The sequence below is a fragment of the Delphinapterus leucas genome, chromosome 1 (genome assembly GCF_059928025.1).
Source record: "Delphinapterus leucas isolate spDelLeu-1000000601 "Yukka" chromosome 1, BTC_Dleu_Yukka2, whole genome shotgun sequence".
In the NCBI taxonomy this organism is placed as follows: Eukaryota; Metazoa; Chordata; class Mammalia; order Artiodactyla; family Monodontidae; genus Delphinapterus; species Delphinapterus leucas.
The window spans coordinates 30,676,162-30,702,576 of record NC_143129.1 but is presented as its reverse complement, the minus strand read 5'-3'; the positions used below and the strand labels follow the sequence as shown (position 1 = coordinate 30,702,576).

The 26,415-nt window shown below is 35.7% G+C and overlaps 1 protein-coding gene across 13 annotated transcripts in view; it reads left to right on the top strand.

The window, feature by feature from the left end:
- CNST (consortin, connexin sorting protein) overlaps positions 1–26,415 on the top strand; it is a 123,515-nt gene that overhangs the window by 20,554 nt on the left and 76,546 nt on the right. For 6 of the 13 annotated variants that reach the window (XM_089907662.1, XM_089907706.1, XM_022579396.3 and 3 more), the window contains exon 1: positions 15,920–19,668. The exons of 1 other annotated variant lie outside the window; for it this stretch is intronic. In XM_089907662.1, the coding sequence (XP_089763788.1) occupies positions 19,293–19,668 (376 nt within the window). In that variant the 5' untranslated portion in view covers positions 15,920–19,292. Of the gene's footprint in view, positions 1–15,918; positions 19,669–24,570; positions 24,597–26,415 lie in introns of those variants that run through there. 6 more of the 13 variants (XM_089907678.1, XM_089907670.1, XM_022579395.3 and 3 more) reach the window with 3 other exon arrangements.

Below are 26,415 nucleotides of genomic sequence, written 5' to 3'. Positions count from 1 at the left end.
TTTTAATGTACCTGTTGGCCTTTTGTAAATGTTCATTGGTGAAGTATCTTTTCAGGTCTTTTGCCCAGTTTTTAATTGGATTATTTGGATTTTGCTGTTGAGTTGTATGAGTTCTTTATATATTTTGTATATTAACCTCTTAGAGTAAACACTTAAGGACAGGTTGTGTCTTGTCTGTCTCCCTCTTCTGCCACTGTACCTAATAAGTATAGCTTCTTCATAGTAGACCAGATTGATTACATTAACCTGAGGCTAGCTTAGTTAAAGCACTTTACTCCTGAGGTCAAAGTTCAGTCTTCTTGTAGTGATTTATTGGCGTTGTTTTGTGTCCTGATACTAAACCTTTAATGCTGACCAAATGTGTGCTTTTGATCAGTGGTCCCCAACCCCTGGGCTGTGGACCGGTGTTGGTCCACGGCCTGTTAGGAACTGTGCCACACAGCAGGAAGTGAGCGTTGGGTGAGGCAGTGAAGCTTCGTCTGCTGCTCCCTATCGCTTGCATTACCACCTGAACCATTGCTCGCATTACTGCCTGAACCATTGCTTGCATTACCACCTGAACCATACCCCCCAACGCCCTGTCCATGGAAAAATTGTCTTCCATGAAACTGGTCCCTGGTGCCAAAAAGGGTGGGGACCGCTGCTTTTGATTACAAAGAGCACTGGGTGAAAAAACAATGAATTAGCACATGAATTGTATAAACAGTTCAAAGCTAATATTCTCTTGGATGTGGGACAGGAGCTTCATATTTCCATTCAAAGGGCAACCTTATATCATTGTTTTTCAAGATAAGGAAAGGCAGAAGAAAATGTGTGTTTGCCAGTAGCTGTACTTTTTAAGTAGATTACAAGTGATTGCAGCTCACAGAATAATACCCTAGAAAGTAGATGTTTGTTTTAGACTTAATGCAGTAAAAGACAAATAATCGAGAATTTGGGAACTAATAACTAGAATCATCACGTGTTAATGTTTGGAGGAATCTTATATCCCAGGAAATGAGATAATATCAGAACTCAAGTTTTCTGATTCACTAAATCAGTATGTTGATTTTCTTATACAGGCACAAGAATTTAGTCATAGCTACGTTTGAAAAATCTCAAATTGCTAAGAGGAAATAAGATGAAATTCGAAACTGACTTTAACCAAAAACGTGGCATTTCAAAGATAGGTGTGGGACTTCTCTGGTGGTGCAGTGGTTAACAATCCACTTGCCAGTGCAGGGGACACGGGTTCGATCCTTGGTCTGGGAAGATCCCACATGCTGTGGAGCAACTGAGCTTGTGTGCCACAACTACTGAGCTTGCGCTCTAGAGCCCCTGAGCCACAAGTACTGAGCCCATGTGCCGCAACTACTGAAGCCCGCGTGCCTATAGCCCATGCTCTGCAACAAGAGAAGCCACCGCACTGCAATGAAGACTAGTCCCTGCTTGCTGCAACTAGAGAAAGCCCACATAGCAATGAAGACCCAACGCAGACCCCCCCAAAAACCCAAAGATATGGTGTTCCTAAACTATGCAGAACATGAGCTTAGTGAATAGCATTTGCAGCAGGTTAAAATGAGGTGCTATTACTTAAAAAAATTTTTTGTTGTACTTTTGAGTACAATTACAGTATAGGTCAGGATTTTAAGAATTCATTTTCTTTAAATGAAATAAACCTGAGGCAAGTATTTTACCAACTGCATTCAGTTGTCTGCATACAGAGGTAGGAAGAAGAATGGTGAGCTGTGCAGAGGAATACAAATGAAGATAGGTGTTGAGATGGACTGAAGAAATCTCTCTCCTAGTAACCTGAGAAAATTCCAGCATTTCTTTCGATACTTTGAGCTCATGTAGAAGGTTAGGTAAAAGAGTCTCCTTTTAGCTGCTTTTCTGTGGTTTGTTTGCGCCATGAGATTGATTTGAAGGCAGTGTATATGACCAAGTAGAATGGAGACTACGAATTTGTAGTGAACCAATTTCAGTGGGCCCTCAGCAGCAGCCCTACAAACTTCCACTGGCTATTTTAAACCTTCTGTATGTTTCCCAGGTCCCTGCTCCCAATACCCCTTCCCCCCATTCAGCAGATATCCTACTCACTGTTTCCCTGAGAAAGATATATTACTAAATGGAAATGCCTCTAACTTAACTCCAGTGTAAACACTATCCCCCACCCCGCTTCTGTCACAAGCCTCTGTCGCAATGGAAAATGTGCCCCTTCTCCTGTGTAAGGATAGTCCCTCTGCCTGTGTCCTGGATGCCTTCCCACTCCTCAGTCTTTGCACCATTATTTGTCTCCTGTTATCCTTAACTTCTCTCTCTCAACTGGCCCTTTCGTTTCATGTTATTAAAGATCCACACAAGTGATTTTTCTGATATGTAAACCAGATCATGCAACTACTCTGATTAAAAATCTTTCAGAGGATCCCTTCTGATACAGTATGATTAATGATTTGGAGCTATGATTTTATTATAGCTGTTATCTAACTTTTTTGTTTGTTTTTTGGTCTGCTGCCTCTCCCTCCAAAGTACAGCACAGCATTAATTCATTTGTTAGAAGTTAAAAGCAGTGAAATTTTTTTTTCAGAAATTTTGAATGCAATTTCATGATATCCATTGCTGTCAATGAATTCAGTGTTAGTTCTGTTTCTTGTCTTAGTAGCTGCAAAATAAACCATGGGACTCAGAGATAGCAGTTATTTATTAAACACTGAAGAGATTTGAGATAAACAAACAAACAAGACAGATGGACCTTTTAGCAATGTATCAGGTCTTAAGTTACCCAGGACTGTTGATGTTGGCACAAATATATAGGTTGGTGTGCATATGTAAAAGACAGTATATGATTATTATCTTAACGCTTACACTAATTTAGTTATGACTTAGTTGTTTGGGGATATAAATTTTCATTCAATCTAGTATTCTGAAACTACCAAAGAGAAAATATTCATAAATGTTATATAATATGTAGATATTATAGGTAAAGATTTGTTCATCATAGTAAATTATGCTTAGATAGCCCTAGTGATTGGATTTAAAAAACAAGATAGATTTTAGGAAAGTTACCCTTTGCTTTCCCACTTAGCAACTCATTTAAATGAAATTTTCTTGAATTGGTTAAAAAGTTATTAGATACCTTTTGTAAAGTTTAGCTTTTATTTTTTTTAATTTAAATTTTCTATTTTTTGGGGTATAATTGACATATATTAGTTTCAAGTGTACAACACAGTGGTTCAATATTTGTATATATTGTGAAATGATCACCATATAATTCTAGTTAACATATGTCACCATACATAGTTATAGAATTTTTTTCTTATGATGAAACTTTTAAGCTCTGCTGTTTTAGCAACTTTCAGATATACAATGCAGTATTAGCTATAGTTGCCACAGTGCATTACTTCCCCGTGACTTACTTATTTTATAACCGGAAGTTTGTGTCTTTTGACTTCCTTCACCCATTTTGCCTACTCATCACCCTCCATCTCTGGCAATCACCAATCTCTTCACTGTATCTATGAGCTTGTTTTTGTTTGTTTGTTTTTAATATTCCACATACATATGAGATCATATGGTATTTGTCTTTGTCCATCTGGCTTATTTTAATTAACATAATGCTCTCAAGGTTCATCCATGTTTTTGCAAATGGCAGAATTTCATTCTTTTTAAAAATGGTTGAATAATATTTCATTGTGTGTGTCTGTGTGTGTACACACATTTTCTTTATCTGTTCATCTGTTGATGAGCACTTAGGTTGTTTCCAAGTCTTGACTAATGTAAATAATGCTGCAGTGAACATGGGGTTGCGGTTATCTTCTGATGGTCGTGATTTTGTTTTCTTTGGATAAATACCTGGAAGTGGGATTGCTGGATCACATGGTAACTCTATTTTTTATTTTTTAGCAACCTCCTTACTCTTTTCCATAGTGACTGTACCAATTTACATTCCCACCAATAGTGCACAGGGTTCACTTATCTCCATATCTTCACCAACACATGTTATTTCTTATCTTTTTGCTAATAGCCATTCTGACAGGTGTGAGGTGGTATCTTGTGATTTTGATTTGCATTTCTCTGATGATTAGTGATATTGAGCATCTTTTCACGTTCCTGTTGGCCATCTGTATGTCTTTAGAAAAAATGTCTATCCAGATCCTTTGCTCATTTTTAAATTGGATTATTTTGCTATTAAGTTGTGTGAATTCTTATGTATTTTGGAAATTAACCTCTCATCAGAGATATATGATTTGCAGATTTTTTTCTCTCATTCAGTAGCTTGCTTTTCATTTTGTTGATGGTTTCCTTTGCTGTGTAGAAGCTTTTAAGTTTGATGTAGTCCCAGTTGTCTGAAAAATTATTACCATGACTGATGTCAGGGAGCTTATTGCCTATGTTTTCTTGTAGGAATTTTATGGTTTCAGGTGTTACATTCAAGAGTTAATCCATTTTGAGTTAATTTTTGTGTATGATGTAAGATAGTGGTCTAATTTTTTTCTTTTGCATGTGGCTGTCCAGTTTTCCCAAAACCATTAATTGAAGAGACTGTCCTTTCCCCATTGTGTATTCTTGGCTACTTTGTCATAAATAAATGTGTGCACGGGTTTATTTCTGGGTTCTCTATTTTGTTCTATAGATTTCTGTGTCTGTGTTTATGCTAATACCATACTACTTTGATTACTGTAGCTTTCTAATATAGTTTGAAATCAGGGAGCATGGTGCCTCCAGCTTTGTTGTTCTTTCTCAAGATTGCTTTGGCTATTTGGAGTCTTTTGTGGTTCCATACAAATTTTAGAATTGTTTTTTCTATTTCTGGAAAAATGACATTGGAATTTTGATAAGGATTGCATTGAATCTATAGACAGTCTTGAGTAGTATGGCCATTTTAACAATATTAATTATTCCAGTCCATGAGCACAGAATGTCTTTATTTGTGTCTTCTTCAATTTCTTTCCTCTGTGTCTTACAATTTTCAGTGTATAGGTCTTTCACCTCCTTGGTTAAATTTATTTTGGGGTGTTTTATTCTTTTTGATGCTGTTGTAAATGGGATTTTATTAATTTCTCTTTCTGATAGTTCATGATTAGTGTATAGAAACAGATTTTTGCCTATTAATATTGTATCCTGCAACTGTATTCATTTATTAGTTCTAACAGTTTTTGTGGTGGAGTCTTAAGGATTTTCTGTATATGGTATCATGTAATCTGCAAAGAGTGTCAGTTTTATTTCTTCCTTTCCAAGTTGGATGCCTTTTATTTTTTTTCTTGCTCTGGATAGGAATTCCAATACTATGCTCAATGAAAGTGGGGAAAGTGGGCATCCTTGTTTTGTTCCTAGTCTTCGAAGGAAAGCTTTCAGCTTTTCATTGAGTATGATGTTAGCTGTGGCCTTGTCATATACAGTCTTTATTATGTTGAGGTATGTTTCCTTCATACCCACTTTGTGGAGAGTTTTTATCATAAAATGATGTTGAATTTTGTCGAATGCATCTTCTGCATCCATTGAGATGGTCATATGATTTTTAGTCTTCATTTTGTTAATGTGGTGTATCACGTAATTGATTTGAGGACGTTGAACCATCCTTGCATTCCTGGGATAAATCCCACTTGATTATGCATGGTGTGAGATCCTCTTAACGTAAGGTCGAGTCCAATTTGCTAATATTTAGTTGAGTACTTTTCATCTATGTTCGTCAGGGATATTGGCCTGTGATTTACTTTTCTTGTGTTATCCTTGTCTGGTTTTGGTATCAGGGTAATGCTGGCCTCATAAAATGAGTTTGGAACTGTTCCCTCCCCTTGTATTTTTTAGAAGAATTTGAGAAGGATTGGTAATGATTCTTTGAATGTTAGGTAGAATTCACTAGTAAAGCTGTCTGCTTTTGGACTTCTGTTTGTTGGGAGGTTTTAAGTTACTGACCAGTAAATCTTATTAGTAATTGATTTTCAGTTTTTCCTGATTTGGTCTTGGAAAGTTGTATGTTTCTAGCAATGTATCCATTTCTTCTAGGTTGTCCAGTTTGTTGGTTTACAGCTGTTTGTAGTAGTCTCTTACGATCCTTTGTATTTTTGTGGTGTCAGTCATAATGTTTCCTGTTTCATTTCTGATTTTATTTGAGTCCTCTTTTTTTGTTGGTGAGGCAAGCTAAAGGTTTCTCAGTTTAGTTTATCTTTTCAAAGAACCAGCTCTTGGTTTCATTGATCTTTTCTATTATTTTTCTGGTCTCTATTTCATTTATTTCTGCTCTGATCTTTGTTATTTCTTTTCTTCTACTAATTTTGGGCTTCATTTGTCCTTTTTTTCCCTTCAGATGTAAAGTTAGTTTATTTGTTTGACATGTTTCCAGTTTCTTGAGGTGGCATTTATCATTATGAACTTCCCTCTTAGAACTGCTTTTGCTGTGTCTTACAAGTTTTGATATGTTGTATTTCCATTTTTGTTTGTCTCAAGGTATTTTTGAATTTCACTCTTGGTTTCTTTGTGGATCCATTGGTTTTTCAGTAGCATGTTGTTTCCTCTCCACATATTTGTGAATTTTCTTCTCGTAATTGATTTCTAGTTTCATACCACTGTAGTTGGAAAAGGTGTTTGAGATGATTTCAGCCTTTTTTAATTTTCTAAGACTTTTTGTGCCCTACCATATGATCTGTCCTGGAGAATGTTCCATGTGCACTCAAGAAGAATGTGAGTCTGTTGCTTTTGTTTTTTTTTGTTTTTATTTTTTTATTTATTAATTAATTAATTTTTGGCTGTATTGGGTCTTTGTTGCTGCACGTGGGCTTTATCTAGTTGCAGTGAGCAGGGGCTACTCTTTGTTGCAGTACACAGGCTTCTCATTGCCGTGGCTTCTCTTGTTGCGGAGCATGGGCTCTAGGTGCGTGGGCTTAGTAGTTGTGGTGCACGGGCTTAGTTGCTCCACTGCATGCGGGATCTTCCCGGTCCAGGGTTCAAACCCGTGTCCCCTGCATTGGCAGGCGAATTCTTAGCCACTGAGCCACCAGGGAAGCCCTGTCTGTTGCTTTTGGATGAAATGTTCTTTATATATCTGTTAAGTCTATCTAACCTAACATCTTATTTAAAGATGATGTTTTTGGATGATCTATCCATTGATGTAATTGGGTTATTAAATTTCCCTACTGTTATTATTGTATTGCTATATATTTCTCGTTTTAGGTCTGTTAGTATTTGCTTTAAATGTTTAGGTGCTCCTATGCTGGATGCATAAACATTTACAAATTCCTTATATTCTTGTTGTATTACTCCTTTATCAATGTATAATGCCCTTCTTTTATTACAGTCTTTGTTTTAAAGTCTAGTTTGTCTGATGTAAGTATAGCTATCTCAACTTTCTTTTGGTTTCCATTTGCAGTGAATATTTTTCCCTATTCTTTCATTTTCAGTTTGTTTAGGACCTATGTCTGAAGTGAGTCTCTTGTAGACAGCATATAGATGAGTTTTGCTTTTTTTATCCACTCAGCCATTCTCTGTATTTTGATTGGAGAATTTATTCTATTCACATTTAAAGTAGTTATTGATAGGTATGTATTTACTGCCAGTTTGTTCATTGTTTTTTGACTGTTTTGTAGTTCTTCTGATTTTTTTCTTCTTCTCTTGCTTTCTCCCTTTGTGGTTTGATGGCTTTCTTTAGTGGATATGCTTAGATTCCTTTCTCATTATCTTTTGTGTATCTATTATAGGTTTTTGCTTGGTGGTTATCATGTGGCTTCCATATAACAGCTTCTACTTACGATAGTCTATTTTAAGTTGACAACAACTTAAGTTTGAACACATTCTAAAACTCTCTGTTTGTACTCCCCTCCATGTTTTTTATGTTTTTCATGTCACATTTTTCAACTTTTTTCTTGTTATTAGACACCATTTTGCATGAGTTCAAAAGTTATACTCGTTTCTTCATTCTAAAATATTTTAGAAATTAATAAATTTACCCTTGAGTTCCAGTTCTAGAGTAATTTCAGTTATTGTATTTTTTAGATCTAGAATACTCATTTGGATTTTTAAAAATTCAAATATAGTGATTTGATTAAAAAGCAAAATAAACTATTTGCTTTTGTCGCTATATTGTCAATTCTTTTGAAATTTTCTCACCTATTCATTTAATTCCTTGAACATTTTAATAATAGTTGTTTTAAAGTTTCTTTAAGTTAACTCCAACATATGAATTTCTTGTGAACCTGCTTCTGTTCACTGCTTTTCCTCCCAGTTTTTTTGGTCACATTTTGATCTCTTGTATGCCTGGTTATTTTGGATTATATTACAGGCTTTATAGATGAAAATTTGTGGAGGTAATTTGAGCCTTTGTTGGATTTCTTCTTCCAGAGGAGATTTATTCATGTTGCTGGCAGGCAACCAAGTTAGGGCAGATCATCTTAATTCAACCAGAAATGAAGATCATTCTACTGGGCTTTAGTCCCTGTGAAGGCTGGTCTATTTCAGACTCACTGTTTCTTCTGGGGAGTAGCCATTTTAGGTCCCACTTGAAAGCCTAAGGCTCCCTTCTTCTTGGCAAGTCCTAAACCTCATTGTTTGTGCCAGCTCTGTAAGTCTGCTAAAGGCTCTGCTCAGCTTTTTTGGCTTCCAAATTGAAGCTCTCTGCCAGCTTCTCTAACTGCTATCAACAGGAGGGTTTGTCTGAAACGAGCTAGTCTGCACTTCCCAGAAGTAGAACTCATTCATCTTTTCTTTTCAAAAAATATTTATTTTTTATTTTTATTTATTTTTATTTTATTTTGGCTGCGCGGGGTCTTAGTTGCGGCATGTGGGATCTTTGTTGCGGCATTCAGGATGTTTAGTTGCGGCATGCAGGCTCTTAGTTGCAGCATGTGGGTTTCTTAGTCGTGGCATGCAGGCGTCTTAGTTGCAGCATGCAGGCTTCTTAGTTGCGGCATGCAGACTCTTAGTTGCGGCATGCAGACTCTTAATTGTGGCATTCAGGCTTCTTAGTCGTGGCACGCAGGCTTCTTAGTCATGGCACGCAGACTTCTTAGTTGCAGCATGAGAACTCTTAGTTGTGGCATGTATGCGAGATCTGGTTCCCCAACCAGGGATCAAACCTGGGCCCCCTGCATTGGGAGCACAGAGTCTTACCCGTTTGACCATGAGGGAAGTCCCTTTCATCTTTTCTTAATATGTTTTTGCACATGTTCAAAAATGAGTGTGTGTGTGTGTGTGTGTATATGTATATATATATATCCAGTATACATTCATATAGGTTATGAACAAATATGCATATAGTGGGTATGTGTGCAATTTCTTTGCTCATTAGGGGTATACTATCAAAGTATGAAGACCCTTGTACTTTATTCCCTTTAGCTGTGATGTTGGTTCAGTAAATACTTGTGATCAGCCTAGTAGAAATTATTCTGTGTGTACAAGGAAACATGTCAAATTCTTGATGATGGTCTCTAATGGGGATATGATATAGATTAACGTGTAAACCTAAAGAAATGAGTTCATCACATTTAGAAATTACATTAAGTAAATAGTCTTATTGGTGGGTTTTATTTTATTTTGCCTCAACCTGTTTTCTAAACTATAATCTGAAAAACATTTCAAGACACTAGATATTTTTCATGTTGCTGTCTCCTTGAAGCTAGCAATTTGGTGTTTACAAAATATACATATGAATATAGTTGATTTTTTAAATTAATGTAAAAATGATTATAGTGGTCAAGGGTATAGGCTGTGGAGTCAGGTTCTTTGAGTTTGAATCCTGACTTTGTCATGTACTAGCTCTGTGACCTTGGCCTATTTATTGAATCTTTTTGTTGCTGTTTCCTTCTCTATAATATGGATGTAATTATAGAACTACTTTGTAGGACCTGTGTGAACATTAAATTTTATATATTTATAAATGTTTAAATTTATAAATATAAATTATTTTAAATTCACATATATATTATATATGACTGAAATACTGCCTGATAGTAAATATTCAATAACTGTTGACTACTGTTAATAATTAGCATTTTATTCAGATAATGCTATTTGGTCAGGCCTCTTAAGGGAAGGTTCTAATGAACAGTTTGTTCTTGCCACTATATTAGCAAGAATTATCATTTTAAAACAAAATATATAGATTTTTTTGTATATTTAATAATTAAAGTGTAGATAGATTGCCTTATGTTACTAGTTGTATAGCAAAGTGCTCAAGGTTTAAAAATTATTAAGATAGTTTCCATGAAGATATATAGTATATATGTAATAGTAAACATAATTTTTGTTTTAAAAGTATTTTAAAAGTTATGGTCTGAACTAAAAAGTATTTTCAAGTTCTTAGATTCTGTTGGTTGTGGCTTCAAAGTATGGTTGCAATCAGTTTTACACCAAAGAAGTATTAAAACCAAAAAAACATAGCTTATGCATGACCCTAGTGAAATGACTCCTTCCCCTAAACTGTGGTTCTCTCAATGCATGTGGTATTAACTCTGTGGAACTAACTAAAAAAAATGCTTGTGTTGCTACTGTAATTTTGTATGCTGTGATTTGCCCACCCTTTATCTTCAAGTGATAATAGAAGTTGTTAATTTCTAGGAGCATTTGAATCATAGTCAGTCACCCTGAAGTAGGCAAAATTTATAATTAATGATTGTTAAATGAAAAAATTGTTAGAAACTATTGCTAAAAATACATGTGTCTGGGTGCCTGAAGATGTCCTTGCATTCACACTATTTTAGAGATTTACTTTTCTGTTTTTTCTTTAAGTAAAATTTATATATGTCTGTATATAAGAGAGAGGAAAGAGAGGAGAGAGATGACTCTATTTATCTTTGCACTGCTTGGATATACCCCCACTGAGGCTTTTGACATGTCATTTCCATTTATGTAATGGATTTTGAACTTAAAGTCTTTGTTGATGTGTAAGCTATCTTGAACTGAGTCCCATTATGAAAGGGAGGATTGAAGAAAATGAAACAAATTATGCTTCCTTTTATTCAGCTTACCTGCCCCAAGGTTGTTTTGGGTTTATGAGTCACATGGTTTGTGAGTTCCTTTATATTTTAAGAGTACTTTCTCTGCATAAGTAAAATCCATGTTTGTTGTATTCTCCCTTAGAATCATTACCTTCACATTTTACAGTAATTGATTATTTTTCTTGTTTTTCTTTTTTGTATTCTTGTAGTTGTGTTGTATACTTTGTTGCATTTTTATGATTTAACAAATTTTTTTTATTGAAGTATAGTTGATTTACAATGTTGTGTTAATTTCTGCTATATAGCAAAGTGACTCAGTTATACACATATATACATTCTTTTTTATATTCTATTTTATTTTTATACAATTTTTTCATTTAACAATCATTAATTATAAATTTTGTCTACTGACTTTATGACTCAAATGCTCCTAGAAATTAACAACTTATGTATCACTTGAAGATAAAGGGTGGGCAAATCACAGCATACGAAATTATAGTAGCAACACAAGCATTTTTTTCAGTTAGTTACACAGAGTTAATATTATATTCTTTTTATATTCTTTTCCATTATGGTTTATCTCAGGATATTGAATATAGTTCCCTGTAGTATATAGTAGTATAGTTCCCTATACAGTAGGACCTTGTTGCTTATCCATTCTATATGTAATAGTTTGCATCTATATACTTTGTTATATTTTTATCCTCCTCCTTAAGACATTTTCTATGACCATTTTTTTAAATTAAGAGTAAATTCCTTATTGTGAAATTGTGTTTTTTATTCTTACTAAAGAAATACTAAAACAATCTGGCTTACTTTTGTACATAGTATTATATAGAAATTAAACTATTTAGAAAGATTTCTATAAGGCCATTTTACTAGTTATAATTACCATTCAACATTTCTGAAGTACCAGGAATAATTTGAATATGGCAAAGTACCTAAAGAGGGGGACGACATGATCCAGAAAATAGGATATAAACAAGTACTTACAAATTAATTTTTTAAACTTTTAGTATCTATTTCTTTCATTAGGTGTTTACCTTATTTAATTATAGTAATAATAACGTCTATACCCGGGAAATGTCGACAGCCTAACTAGTATTAGCAAGAAAGAATCCAGAATGGAGTGATTCACTATGAGCCAGGACTTTGGCTACAGTGGCACTATCAAAGCATAATGGAGAGCAACATTGTCTAATGGAAATAGAATGTGAGCCATATATAGAATTTTGTTTTCTAGTAACCACATTAAAAAAGGGTTTTAAAAGGTGAGATTAATTTTAATAATAGGGTTTTTTTAATCCGTTAGATCAAAATATTATTTTAACTTGTAATCAATATTTAAAATTATTAAAGGCCTATTATTTTTATATTCTTTCTATTCCTAATAAGTCTTTGAAATATGGTGTTTATTTTACAAATATAGCACATCTCAATTTGGACACATTTTTTGTTGGAAATGCTTGATCTATATTTAAATTTCCTAAAATTTAGGTGAAAAAGCAGGTTCAGATACCCAATTTGTTTCAAACATGCATAAGTTTTTCAATAACTGAATCAATATGTTTCAGAGTTTAAATTAATTAAAATTAAATAAAAGTAAAAATTCAGCTCCTCAGTCTCACTGTTCCTATTTCAAGTACTCAGGAGCCATATGTGGTTAGTGGTTACCATATTGGTTAGCATAGATATAGAATATAGCTGACAACCAAAGATATCAACTAAGGGACCCTGAATCAAGCATAGTATTTTAGCTAAATTTTAATGTGAGGTCAGTGATATAAATTAGCAAAAATTCTTTTATTGAGATTTTGGGGATAATATGTTAAGTGAAGTTTATGTCCGAGTTCCATATGATCTGCATCATTTTCAGAAAAAAATTTGGAGATAATTGCAAACTTCTCTAGTGCTCAGTTGGTGGTCCTTAGGATGAGACTGTTAATTCCTAGAAACTGCCTTATTGCTGTGGTCAATGCTCATTAGTGAGGTATGAAATCTACCTAGTAGACCTTGATCAGCATTTAAAGAAAATAAATAGTATTGAATAGAATGGAGAATGTATCAGAGTGCTTCATGTGTGTTTAGTTTTGAGAAATCTTTGTTTCAGTTATGTATACGTATTTTGTATGTACATGATTTCAATGAAAAATGAATTCTTTATTTTGGGCTGCAAAATTTTTGAGAATCATTCTTCTGGGCATGCTTTTTATTGCTGGTATACTGAATATTGCCTACAGGTACATATGTCTAAACAAAGCATTCATCACAGAAAACTATAGATTTAGCAATGAGATATAAGTAGTATTGGAACACGTCAAGTGAGTAAGATGACGAAATGTAAAGTGATATGTAGTTACCATCATAAACACAACATATGAGTGTGGTGACTTTCTTCCTCAATTCTGAGTTAACTGTGAGTAGCCAGATTTGAATTTAGGGTTAATAGAATACGTTATTTGGTAACTGTCTTCTTCTAAATTTTGGGTTGACTATAAGTCATCAAATTTAAACTTGGGGTTGCATCTTAATTCTTAAGAAGAATCTTGGCTTCTTTCGAAGGTAAAAGTATAGTATTTAGGCCTAATTTACTTGGATTACAGAAAAATGGCACTCAGAATCTTCTTAAAGCATTTTAATAAAATAATTGAGTAATATTATATATTTAACCATTCCTATAAATTAATTTTTTAATTTCAGTAGCACCTGATGTTTAATCTCACCAGATAATGCATTAAGATGTATCAAAAACGAAGTCAAATCATACCTGGGAGTGAGATTATTTTTTTGACAAAATGTAGATTTCTCTTTGTTAGTCTGTTACTTTATTATATTTAAATGTTCTTCCTCAAAGTTTTGTTTTTCAACATTTGTATGAGCCTTACTTGAATAGTTTGCTTGAGATTCTTCAGCTTGAATAGTTTGCTTGAAATTCTTCAGTGTACTAAGTCAACATGTCAAATAACTTTTATACAATGTACATATTTGGTATGCTATTTTGCCACAAGAGGCTGGAAACTTGGGCAGCACTTACTATCATGCTTTTGAAAGGCAAAGTATGCCCGAGTCAGTGTTGTGCAATGATTGTACTGTGTCGCTGTTCTTTTTCATTCTTTTTTTAAAAAATTTATTTATTTTATTTTTTGGCTGTGTTGGGTCTTCATTGCTGCTTGCGGGCTTTCTCTAGTGGCGGCGAGCAGGGGCTACTGTTCCTTGAGGTGTGCAGGCTTCTCATCACGGTGGCTTCTCTTGTTGCGGAGCACGGGCTCTAGACGTGCAGGCTTCAGTAGTTGTGGCACGTGAGTTCAGTAGTTGTGGCTCACGGGCTCTAGAGCGCAGGCTCAATAGTTGTGGCACACGGGCTTAGTTGCTCCTCGGCATGTGGGATCTTCCCAGACCAGGGCTCGAACCTGTGTCCCCTGCGTTGGCAGGCGGATTCTTAACCGCTGCCGCACCAGGGAAGCCCTCGCTGTTTCTTTTGTGAGAATTGGTACAGCCATAGGGACTCATAGAATAGACATACAGCTTAGATATAGCAAATAACTTGGAATGCCTTTTCTACTGTACTTCTAACCTCCAGGTCCCATATAATGTTAGGGCATATTTAAAAATACTATGTATCAACTGGGGCTTCTTTCTCCCTATGATTTTTCTCTTGCCTAGGTGCTTTCATATAGCAAGATACAGGTGTACATGAAGATGAATCTTTTTAAATGTTGTTGTTATAGCATTGAAGGAAAGGAAAGAGGAGGAAGAAGACAAAAATAGTATTTGTTTATAACTGTTTCCAAAAATAGTATTTCCTTATAACTGTTTCCAAAAGCAGTAGGCCTGTACTAATTTGAAATCCCATTAAGAATATTATCCTACTGCTTAAGTTAAAGTGTTCCAATTGAAATGTGTTAGGAATGCAGATAGAAGCCAAATATTGTATAATAGCTTCCTTTAGCTCTCAGAGTAGGGGCAGAGGAGTGTATAGAAATCCATGTGCCTTTCTTCTTTGAAGACAGAAACTGTAGAAAATAAGCCCTCCACTCCTTCATATATATAATAAGTATAAGGCCCAGAGCTAGACATTGTGAAGAATAAAAATTATCTGTGGCTGGGGTTATGGGCATTCAAATGGCTTAAATCTGGTAGGACACATATGCAAATATATACAGTGCAGAGAGTTGTATTTGGGAGGGACTCTATGCGTGGTACAGAGTGCTGTAGAGGAATGCATCATGTCTTTTGGAATGGAGAAGTCAGGGAAGACAAATTGGAGTGACTTTTGAGCCAAGCCATGAAGAATTGGTCAGTGTCTATTAAGAATAATTACAGGTTCACACCTATAAGTATTAGTATTAGAAAGTAGTTTACAAAGTAGCCTTTTGAGAATTAAACTAATTACATCATCACAAAATAATAGGAGGCAAAATGTCTTGAGGCCCAAAGAAAGGAAGACCTACTTTACTGGTAATAGATATTTAACATAAATAGTATATTAGTATGTCTTTTTTAAAAAATAGTTCTCAACAGAAGAAGGTGGATTATTTAAGAAATTGTATATTGTTTGGATCTAGCAATTCCCAGGGAAAGAGAGAACTTCCAGGAACTTGAACTTCATGTTTATTAGAGATGTGTCCTCTGTTGTAGGGTAGAGATTCTTCACTGAGGTATACCACAGCTGGAGTGAAATATTCTTTAAGTTATTGATACTTTTACCCCATTGTCCATAAAGCATAATTGTTGAGAGTGTGGCCTCAAGATCACAACTGATCCATGTTCTATTTCTGAACTTACTAGCTGACCCTTGATGAGATATGAGACTTGGTTTCTTCATTAGTATAATAGGACTAAAAATTACCCATCTGCTAGAGTAATTGCGAGAATTGAATAAGAGTATCGGTCTGAAGAGTTTAACTGGTACATGACACTCATTAAAGTTGAGAAGTGTGATCTGTAATTTTATACTCACCAAGGAGGCTTAATCACTAATTTTTTTTCTTAAATATTTATTTATTTATTTGGCTGGGCCGGGTCTTAGTTGCAACACATGGGATCTTCATTGCGGCATGTTTAGTTGTGGCATGAGGGCTTCTTCATTGCAGCATTCGGACTCTTAGTTGCAGCATGCATGTGAGATCTGGTTCCCCGACCAGGGATGGAACCCGGGCCCCCTGCATTGGGAGCACGGAGTCTTACCCACTGGACCACCAGGGAAATCCCTTAATCACTAATTTCTAGACATCCTCATCATCTGAAATGGTGCACAGAACAGATCATTAAATATTCCAGGAACTTGCTGAGATATCTCTATCATAAATTAATACTTCAGCATTCTCAAATGATGCTGGTTAACATTAGTCTATCATCAGGAACCTAATTATTTCCAGGAGGTCTAGAAAAGCTCTGTTTCTGAACCTTCAGTAAGGCTACAGAGCTGCTTGAATAAACCTACTGGTGTTTAAGGCCAATCTGTAAGATTTCTTGGGCAATAATAATGGCTAACTTTTCTTGAGCATTTACTGTGGGCCAGGTACTCTGCTAACTGCTTTACCTGCCATATTGTCTAAGCCTCACAAATGACTCTTCGAGGTAAGCATTACGGTTCTCCATTTTCACAAAGAGAAAATTAAAGCTTGGAGATGCTAGGTAACTTGCCTAAGGTCACCACACAGTTTGTTAAATGGCAGAGCCAGAAGTTGACCCTTGGTCTGCCTGTGTTCTCAGCTATTATGCTGAACTGCACAGGATTCAAATCAGGAAGACCTGGTTTCAGATCCAGTTCCACTTCTTTCCAAGAATATGATTTTAAACAAGTTATTTTTGCCTCTCCAAGCCTCAGAGTCTTCACCTAAAACACAGTATGAACACCTCCCATGTAGGCTTGTTTGGAGAATTAGAAATAAGGTATGTGAAGTGCCTGGCATGGCTTCTAATACATGACAGAGACTCAACAAGAGGCGACTCTTATTGTTTGGGGCTCTGTAGATTGCTTTCTTCCTTCCCCCTTGGCATGAGATCTCTGTGTCTCTTTCAGATAAAAGTAAAACCTTTATATTTTCAACGGCAAATACATGCTAGAAAATAATTTGGTTATTTAAATCAGAAAACAACTGAGGCTATTGTCAGTTTTAAGGACTGACATTTTTCCTACATAGCCACATAAAATTTTCACTGTTTTTATTGTGATAAAAAATATGTGACAGAAAATACGCCATTTTAACCATTTTTAAGTATACAATTCAGTGGCATTGATTACATTGACACTGTTGTGTAACCGTCACCCCTCTTTCCAGATCTTTTCCATCACCCTAAGCAAAATCTCTGTAACCATTAAGCTGTAACTCCCTCCCCTGCCCTCAGCCCCTCTAATCTAGTTTCTATTTCTATGAATTTGCCTATTAAAAAACTACACATAAGTAGAATCATACAGTATTTATCCGTTTGTGTCTGGCTTAATGTTTTCAAGGGTCATCCATGTTGTGGCATGTATCAGAACTTCATTCCTTTTTATGGCAGAATAATATTCCATTGTGTGAATATATCACATTTTGCTTCTCTCTTCATCCGTCAGTGAACATTTGGGGTGTTTCCACCATATTAGCCACATGCACTTTTAAAGTCTCATTTGAATTTGGATTCTCTCATGATAGAGATCTTGAAGACACTTTATTAAAATAGTAATTACTGGGACTTCCCTGGTGGCACAGTGGTTAAGAATCCTCCTGCCAATGCAGGGGACATGGGTTCGAGCCCTGGTCTGGGAAGATCTCACATGCCATGGAGCAACTAAGCCCGTGTGCCACAACTACTGAACCAGCACTCTAGAGCCCACGAGACACACCTACTGAGCCTGTGTGCCACAACTACTGAAGCCCATGCACCTAGAGCCCATGCTCCGCAACAAGAGAGGCCACCACAATGAGAAGCCCGCGCACCACAATGAAGAGTAGCCCCTGCTCGCCGCAACTAGAGAAAGCCTGCGTGCAGCAACGAAGACCCAATGCAGCCAAAATTAAATTAAATAAATAAATTTATTAAAAAAATAATTACTTTTCAATTAAAAATTATACTCTAGTTAGAATTCATTTAGGTCTAAACTAAGTTATTCTAGTCAAGTTAAATCATTTTACTTTTCATATTACATACTTCTTAGTGGAGCTTAAATGGTATCATTTAAGGAAAATGATACCAGCCAGATTTAGATATTTTTATATTTGACAAGCAGTACTTTTATGCCTGAATCAAATAAAATATTCCATTTGCAAAATAGTTGAAATCATGTGATACAATCAGTGTAGAGCTCATGTTTTGTTTTATACTTTGTTTTCCTGTTTTTAAAAAACTTCTACTTTACTTAAATATATATTTACTGACTTTCTAAAGAGCAAATAAACATTTCTTTTTATTAGTTTGAAGAATTTACAAAATTCTTTATCACTGAGTTTTTCTCAAAATTGCTGAAATATTATATTTCATTCAAATCCAAAGTAATACTTGGCAAGCATAAAAATATCTAAATCTGGCTGGCATGATTTTTCTTAAAATGTAATATACTTTTGGATGAGAAGAGGGGGTAAAACATGACTGATACAAGGCTTAAAATCTATTTTGTATATCTTTAAAATGTTAGAAGGATTCTTGGAGTAGCCTGAGATTTTTTTCCAAGTCTTAAACTAAATAGCCTAGAGTTAATCATGGCCCTCTTTTTTTTTTTAATTGTATAAAAGGAATCTGTTGACAATCCTAAAGTACTTTTCAGGGCTTATTTTTAGGAAGGATGTAATGAGAATATAGTATAAATATATGCTACCTGAATTTTCCCCCATATACTTTTTAAAAATTTTATTTAAAAACTATTTTAAAATATTTTCATTTGTAAATATTGCTGCTGTTTGGCCGTATAACGACTTACACAAGTAACTTTCACTTGTTTGTTAAGTGTCCAGGGATAACATGAGTGATTGGTTTTAGCAGACAATCTTTAATTTCTTTCTTCAAGGCAGTGGTCCCAACATGATGCACATTAGAATAATCTAGAGAACTTCAAAAAATATGTCAGTGTTTGGGCTCGATCCCCAGAGATTTAGATTTCAGAGGTCTATGATAGAAATTTGACAAGCTCCATAGGCAATAAACATACAGCCAGGGTTTAGAACCATTGTATTCAAGCAAGAACTAGGTGAGGTGGGGTAGGGTTGTAAGTGGGATAGAAGTAGTAGGAATGAGCCTTAGTCATTTCTCTCTTCCCTACTTACAGTAAAACAACCCAGGAGAAGAGGAAGATCAAAGATCACCGAAAATCCAGAGTTTAAAAAATGAATGTTTTTTCTTTTTGTCATTGTAGACATTGAAGGACTTTAATGAAACTTAAACGGTTCAACAAAAGATGCTCTAATGGATGACAGCAAAACTCCTACATATAATCTGCAGATAGAACCACAAGTTGGATGTCATCCTGGTGATGGCGTAGAAAGTACTGTAACATGCTTGCCCTCTGCATCAGATGAAAATGAAAATCAACTTGATGGTGATGGGCATGAGCTTCTGACCAGCAGTGACAGTGCAATGGGCAAACCTGAAGTGTTTGAGCCGGACAGTCTCAACAATAATGAAAGCTGCACATCAAGCTGTGAGGTGGCTGCAGGTGAGAACTTGGAAAACGCTGCTTGTGAAGGCCCCAAAGATGGACAGGCCTTCTTGAGAAAGGACCAAAAAATACCTGGAAAAAGTTCAAGAAGCAAAAAAGGCACTGTTAAGAAGATACCACAAGGTATTTTTAAAAAATTATTTATACTATTGTTTAAGAATAAAGTCTTCCCATCCCATACTGTGTGTATTGTCCTGCTTCTTGCTTTTCTTCTCTTAATATATTCCAGAGCTAGTTCTGTGAGAGCACATACAGATACATCTATGTGGTATGCCATGCATGTGACGTATGTCTGTATAGTGTTCCATTATATGGGTGTACCATAAAGTATTTAACCACTTCTTTATGGCTGTTCCCAGCATTCTGATGTAATAAGTGTGCTGAAATTGACATTCTTTGTAAGTGTCTTCTCAGTAGGTGCTTTAAATATATATATATATATATATATATATATAGCCTCCTTCCTTTATATATTAGACCATTTTCTACCAATATCAACCTTAAAAGTTTCCTTCTTTCATCACTTTGGCTTTGATTTCTACCCTGTGAGTTTATGGGCTAGTACAATCTTACTCAACCTCTTTATAGGATCTTTCCATCTCACTTAGTAGGTGAGTGGTAAACATTAACATGTATTAATATATATCATCTAACAATGTTGAATAAGACATCTAGCTTTATATTACTTTGGTTACAAAGTAAATCAGAGTATTTCTCATCTGGCTTATAATTTGACAGTTAAAATTTGGAGCTATGGACTTTTTTGCCTGAGTCACAGGGCACGCTTGGGAAAAGGCAGCCTCTCGTTATTTTTGATCAAAACCATTTGTCTCTAGAGAGTTCTTGACACCCTAGACTGGGACTCTTTAGTGTAGCACCACTTTACCCACACAAGCAGCTGCTCTAGTGAACAAAATGGAGTGTCTCCTCTTCTGCTTCTTTGGCTGATTAGAAACATAGCCAGTCTGTCCATATCCTATTTTTTATTTGTATTTGTTTATTTGGAGTAAAATATGAAACTTCCCGGTTTCTACAAATCAATCCTTGTTTATTCAGTCGGGCAATTTGATAACTTTTTAATGAAACTCATTAAACTCATTTGGCTTTCCAATTAATGGATCCCTTTTTCTTTGCTTTTCCTTAGTAGACTTAAAGCAAATTAAAAAAACTTTTGACAAGAGAAGTGAAAGCATTTTCTTAGAAGAACTAAGTGTAAACAGATGATATATACAGTGCTATCTGTATATAAATTGATTTATTCAGTAACCATAATTCAAGTGCTATTTGACTGTTCCTTTCTAATCTGATCTAGTGATGTTTTTAAGAACTGACACCTAGTTGCATATATATAAGGGTTAGTCATAGCTTCAAGATTCATGGCTCCTTTTATTTCTTCTTTCCATGACCTATTCCAGTTACCCTGGGTGTGATTATATAATTTCAAGTTATTTAGTGATTATCAGTGAGCAGATATGTATAAAATTACTGTCCCCTTATGCATTTGAAATATATGACTTATAAAAGTTAGGGACAGCCTTTATACAGATTATTTAAAAAATTATTTTATATATCTTTAATAAAATGAGTTTAAGAGTGTAAGAAAACTGAATTAGGAGTTGTACAACCTAAGTTCAAATCTTACTTCTGGTTCTGGGTCACTTGGTGAGACTTAACCATTCTGTACTTTAGTTTCCTCATCTGTGTAATGATGATATTCATCTATATATATCTATAAAACTCCTTTCTGAGCTGTGAATTTCTCAGATTTCTGAATAGAGATGGTATAGTCTAAACTCAATTAAAATTTGGTGATTCACCTCCAGTGTATCTATAGAGTTTTTCATGTATAAGCGGTACGTTGGTACATTCTTGTTTTTAATCATCATCTTTAGCTGGAGTACTGCAAAAGCCCCCTAAAGATGTCTCCCATCTTGTTTCTTGCTAATCCATTCTTCATGTCAAAACTAAAAGTGCACAGAGTTTATCATTAGAGATCTATGGGCATATTTACTCTTTATTATTTAATTCTAAGATAGTAAATAAAGTTTCACAAAATTAGCAGATAAGTACTTTTCTAATAATAGAGTAGCTTCTCAAATGTGAAATGAAATGACATATAAAACCTGATATTCAATTCCAAACCAGAAATAAGTTTTTTGTAGGTGGGTGCCCTCTCAACAGTTTTTTGGAAACATACATTAGGGTGAATTTATTCACTATTATGCTTACCTAGTTTAATTTGTAGTAATTTTTCATGTATCCAAAAGCTAGTACTAGGGGAAAAAAATTGGAGCAGTAGTATTAGGGGACATCATTATTTACTGGTTTTCTGGAAGCAGCATTTCTGTAAACCTGCTAAAACCTGGAACTTGTCCCCAGGAAAAGTCCAGTTGTCATTATGTTACAAGAATTTTTTTTTCTTAAGAGAATGGGGCAGGGTTTCAAGCTGCATTACATCAAGTTTTCACTGTGGTTAAATCTGGTGTAGCTTTAGGTAAATGTCCTAAAAACAAATGAAAATGAATCAATAATATTTTTAAATTTTTTATTGAAGTATAGTTGAAACCAATAAATTTTTAACAGCTTGATTGAGATATAATTCACATACTATATAATTCACTCATACATTTAAAGTATACAGCAGTTCAGTGATTTTTAGTATATTCACAAAGCCGTGCAATCATTGCCACAGTCAGTTTTAGAACATTTTCCTCACCACAAAAAGAAATCCCTTACCTATTAGCAGTCACTCCCCATTTCTCAGACTGTGCCCTTAAAAAGCCTAATGGGAGCTCTCATGGGCATGCGTTTGTTAAGTTCTCTTGGAGTTTCGTGAGGTTCATTTCTTGAAATGCTTTTTCAGATCTGCTGTATATAAAATCTAAATATTGAGTTTAGGATACTCAGACAAATGTGTGTCCTAACTAAGGGAGCCTTTTATATGAAAGGAGAAAATAAATAATGGTTTTTGAGTTCAGGACAGTCTGGCTGGAGGCAGAGGTGCTTAAATAATCAGGTAAGCTTGTAGAGCTAGACATTGGCTTCGTGTGGCTCATTAAATTTCCTAACGAATAATTAGAGCTCTGCTTCTTTAAGGGCTCAGCAAAGCAAACAAACTGTAAGAAGTGCTGTTCTTTCCACTCAAGAAAAGTGCCCTTTGTGGCATATGAGAAGAAAATGATAATCTTTTGAATGTTTATAGGTCAGAGTCTCCTATGATGGCACATTCCTACTAAAACACTTAAAACATGAGTGATTTAGCTAGTGAAAGTAGTGGTCTTTCATCCTTGTTTGAGTCCCATCCCCCAAAACAGTCCTGAGGTATTAATAGTAATTTTCAAGACGCTGCCTAAAATAAAGTTGTGGCTATTTTGATGTCTTTCCTTCTTTATATTGACATTGAAAAAAATGCCTTCATTACTATAATTTCATACTATGATTCTTTGAGCCATTGCATAAGTAAATTCCTCAAATCACCTGCATATGCTCATGTGTATCTTGGCCATAAGTTTGGAAAATGGATCAGAAATAAATTTTAATACATGGTTATGTAGTTCCTATGCTAAGACTCTATGTGCTTTGTTCCTTTTATTTTCCTTCCAAAATTTCCTCTCTCAAAGGTTCAAGTTAGTGCCATGAAAATAGAAGAGTGCTCAACATTTAAATATCTTCAGTTGTTGGCTAAACACATTTAAGCAGTTAAAAGGAAATATTCCTTCCTTTTCCTCAACACTACTGAGAGATAAAGTTGAAAATGAGCCAGCTTCCTTCTGACCTGACCTGGGGTCAAAGGGATATCTTATGTAATTATAGCATAATTACCATTTGCTTTGCATGGCACATTCTCCTCCTGTGCCCTCAGGTGGCAGCCTCTGCCTTTAGAGGGAGCAGCACAGGGGTCTGTGGTTAGGAGCTCAGGCCACAGTCAAGCTGCCCTGTGACCTAAGGCAAGCGACCTGACTGCTCTCAACCTGGCTCCTTATAAATTAATGGCTAAGGATAAAATGAAGCACTTGGTAGACATTCCAAGTGGTAAGCACTGTTTTCTAGGTTGGGCGTTATTGTCTGATACGATAATTATCTTTGTCAACTGAAAAAAAAAAAAGCACAACCTAAAAGTTGAGAATTAAGTTTTATTTGGCGACAAAACTGAGAACTTAATCCCGGGAGACAGCCTCTCAGATAGCTCTAAGGAACTGCTCCGAAGAGGTAAGGGAGGAGCCAGGATACGTAGGAGTTTTTGCAACGAAGGCCAGGTAGTCGGAACATCAAAAGATCACTGTTAACTAGAGAAAACCAGACATCTCAAGGAATTTAGCGCTTTTCTATGAATGGGAAGATGCAAGAGTCTGGGCTCATTGAAATCATTCCTTTGATATACACCTCAGCTTTCTGGGGCCAGTATCCTGTGCTTTCTTATCCTGAGTCTCCTCTGGGTGCATCATTGGGGTGGCTGCAGAGGCTGACTGTTAGAGGGTGGGCATCCTCTTTCTATCCTCAGTTCCCTCAGGGTTCACCTTCTGGGCAGCTGTACTGTGATGGCTTGATGGCTGCAGCATCCTTTGTTTACTGATATGGCAGGCAACATTTTTTCTTTAACATTTTACTAAGTTCACTGATTCTTTTTCCTGCTTGCTCAAGTCTGCTGTTGAATCCCCTAGTGAAGTTTTCATTTCAGTCACTGTATTTTTAAGTTCCAGAGTTTTTGCTTCACTTCTGTTGATAATTACTATCTCTTTAATTGATATTCTTATTTTGTTCATAACATTGTTTTCCTGATTTCCTTTAGTTCTTTGTCCATGGTTTCCATTAGCTCTTTGGGCATATTTAAGACAGGTGATTTAAAGTGGTTTTCTAATCCAACATTTGGGCTTCCTCAAGGATGCTTCTGTCAGTTTATTTCCTCTGAATGGGCCATACTTTAGTGTTTCTTTGTATGCTGTGGGACTTTTTGTTGTTGAAAACTGGACACTTGAATATAATAATGTGGTAACTATGGAAATTATATTCTCCCTCTTTCTCAAGGTTGGCTGTTCTTGATTGAAGTCATGGTTTGTATTCCTTTTCCATTCTTTATGGCTCTATGCTTAGGTCCTTCCTTAACACTTAGCCAGGCCATTTACAATTCTGCCTCAGCCTTCACTTCCTGCTGCCACTGAGCTTATTCATCCAGTGGGAAAAGCTTAAGGTGTTCTCCCATCCCTAATAAGCATGCTTCCTGGCCCGGGCATATGTGTAACTTTCTAAATTCCCTAGTATATGCCAGCGCTTTTGAATGCTCTGATTTCCCAAAGAAACTCTATCCCTGGCCTTTGCTCCCTGGTTTTAAGCAGTCTGTTGTATGCCTCAGTTGTGAATTTTTTGCCCCAGGTGGCTGCAGATTTTTTGATCGCCTGATAATGTAACAAAGCAAGGGCTTCTGTGCCCCCATCAGAAACTCCGGCACAAACTCTGAGAGCTGGTGTTTGCAGCAAAATAAGGGTTTTTTGCAAGGCACCAAGTGAGGGAGTGGGAACCAAGTCTTAGATCCAATTCAACTTGGTCTTTAAGTTATGGGTTTTTTTTGTTTTTGTTTTTTGTTTTTAGGGGAAGAAAGAGAGGCTGGGATTGTCATTTTGTGACATTTCTTAGTCAGTGTTTCAGGAGTCAGTATGTCGCTGGTTTACAATTTTCAGGCCAGGTGGTCCACAGCTTGGGGAAATCTATTAGCTTATCTTGCCTTAGAGAAACAACTTGAGTTTGTAGGTTAATGATGATATCTATAATAGTAATTTTAGTACATTAATGATAATGTTATCGACAACAGCAATTTTAGTCATCTGACTGGTATGTTTGTGTTCAGGTAGCACAGGATTGAGGTCAGAGAGGACAAGAAAGGGAATGAAGTTTTGCATAGAGAGATTGATCATAAACTCAGCAAGAGAACTTGGTTTTAGGAGCACTTGGTATAAGTAATGCTTGCCAGCAAAGCCTGCTGCTTTTCTACTCTGAGGGGGTCCTGAGTTAGGTGAAACAGAGGTGAACACCTTGCATCAGTCCTTCAGGTAGTCCCAGACAGGTTCGAATAGGGAAACAATAATTTTCAAGTAAGGTCTGCCCTGCTTCCTTTGGAACCAGGGACCAGTGTCCCATATAGGGAGGGTGCTGTTGTCTTCAAGACCGTTGCTGAGCTGGAGAGGGCAAGGGCTTTTAATATGCCACAAATCTCGCCTACCAGTTTTACAATGCCTTTTTCTTGATTCAGCATTCACTTTGTTGCTGTATATCTGTGACTGTTTTTCCAGAGTTCTGACAAAGTTGATTTCGGTAGTTCTAGTTTTTGTTTTTGTTTTTGTTTTTGTTTTTTTAATATTTCTATGAAGGGATGGGAGTTTGGAGCTGCCTACTCCATGATTTTGCTTATATCACTCAACACCTTTTAATTTTAGGGTTTCCAGTAGCAAGAGCTACGCCCAGATGCATGGATTGAAAATGCTCTGAAGAATACTACTGTTTCATATTTTTGTTTGATAGCACCTTTTTAGATAGGGATGCTGTTGATTAAGAAACATTACCTCAATCTTTGGGAAGTGATATTATCTTTGTTTTAGAGATGGAGGGGGCAAAAAGCTTAAATATTGAAGCCTCATAAGGATACAGTGGTTGAGAAGTTTAAATGCAGTAGAGCTCCAGGAAAACAGTTTGGTAGTTCCTCAAAAAGTTAAACATAGAATTACCATTTAATTCAGCAATTCTACTTCTAGACATATACCCAAGGTAATTGAAAGTAAGGACTCAGATACCTGTACACCAGTGTTCATGGCAGCATTATTCACAGAAACCAAAAGGTGTTAACAACCCAAATGTCCATTGACAAAATGTATGAAACAA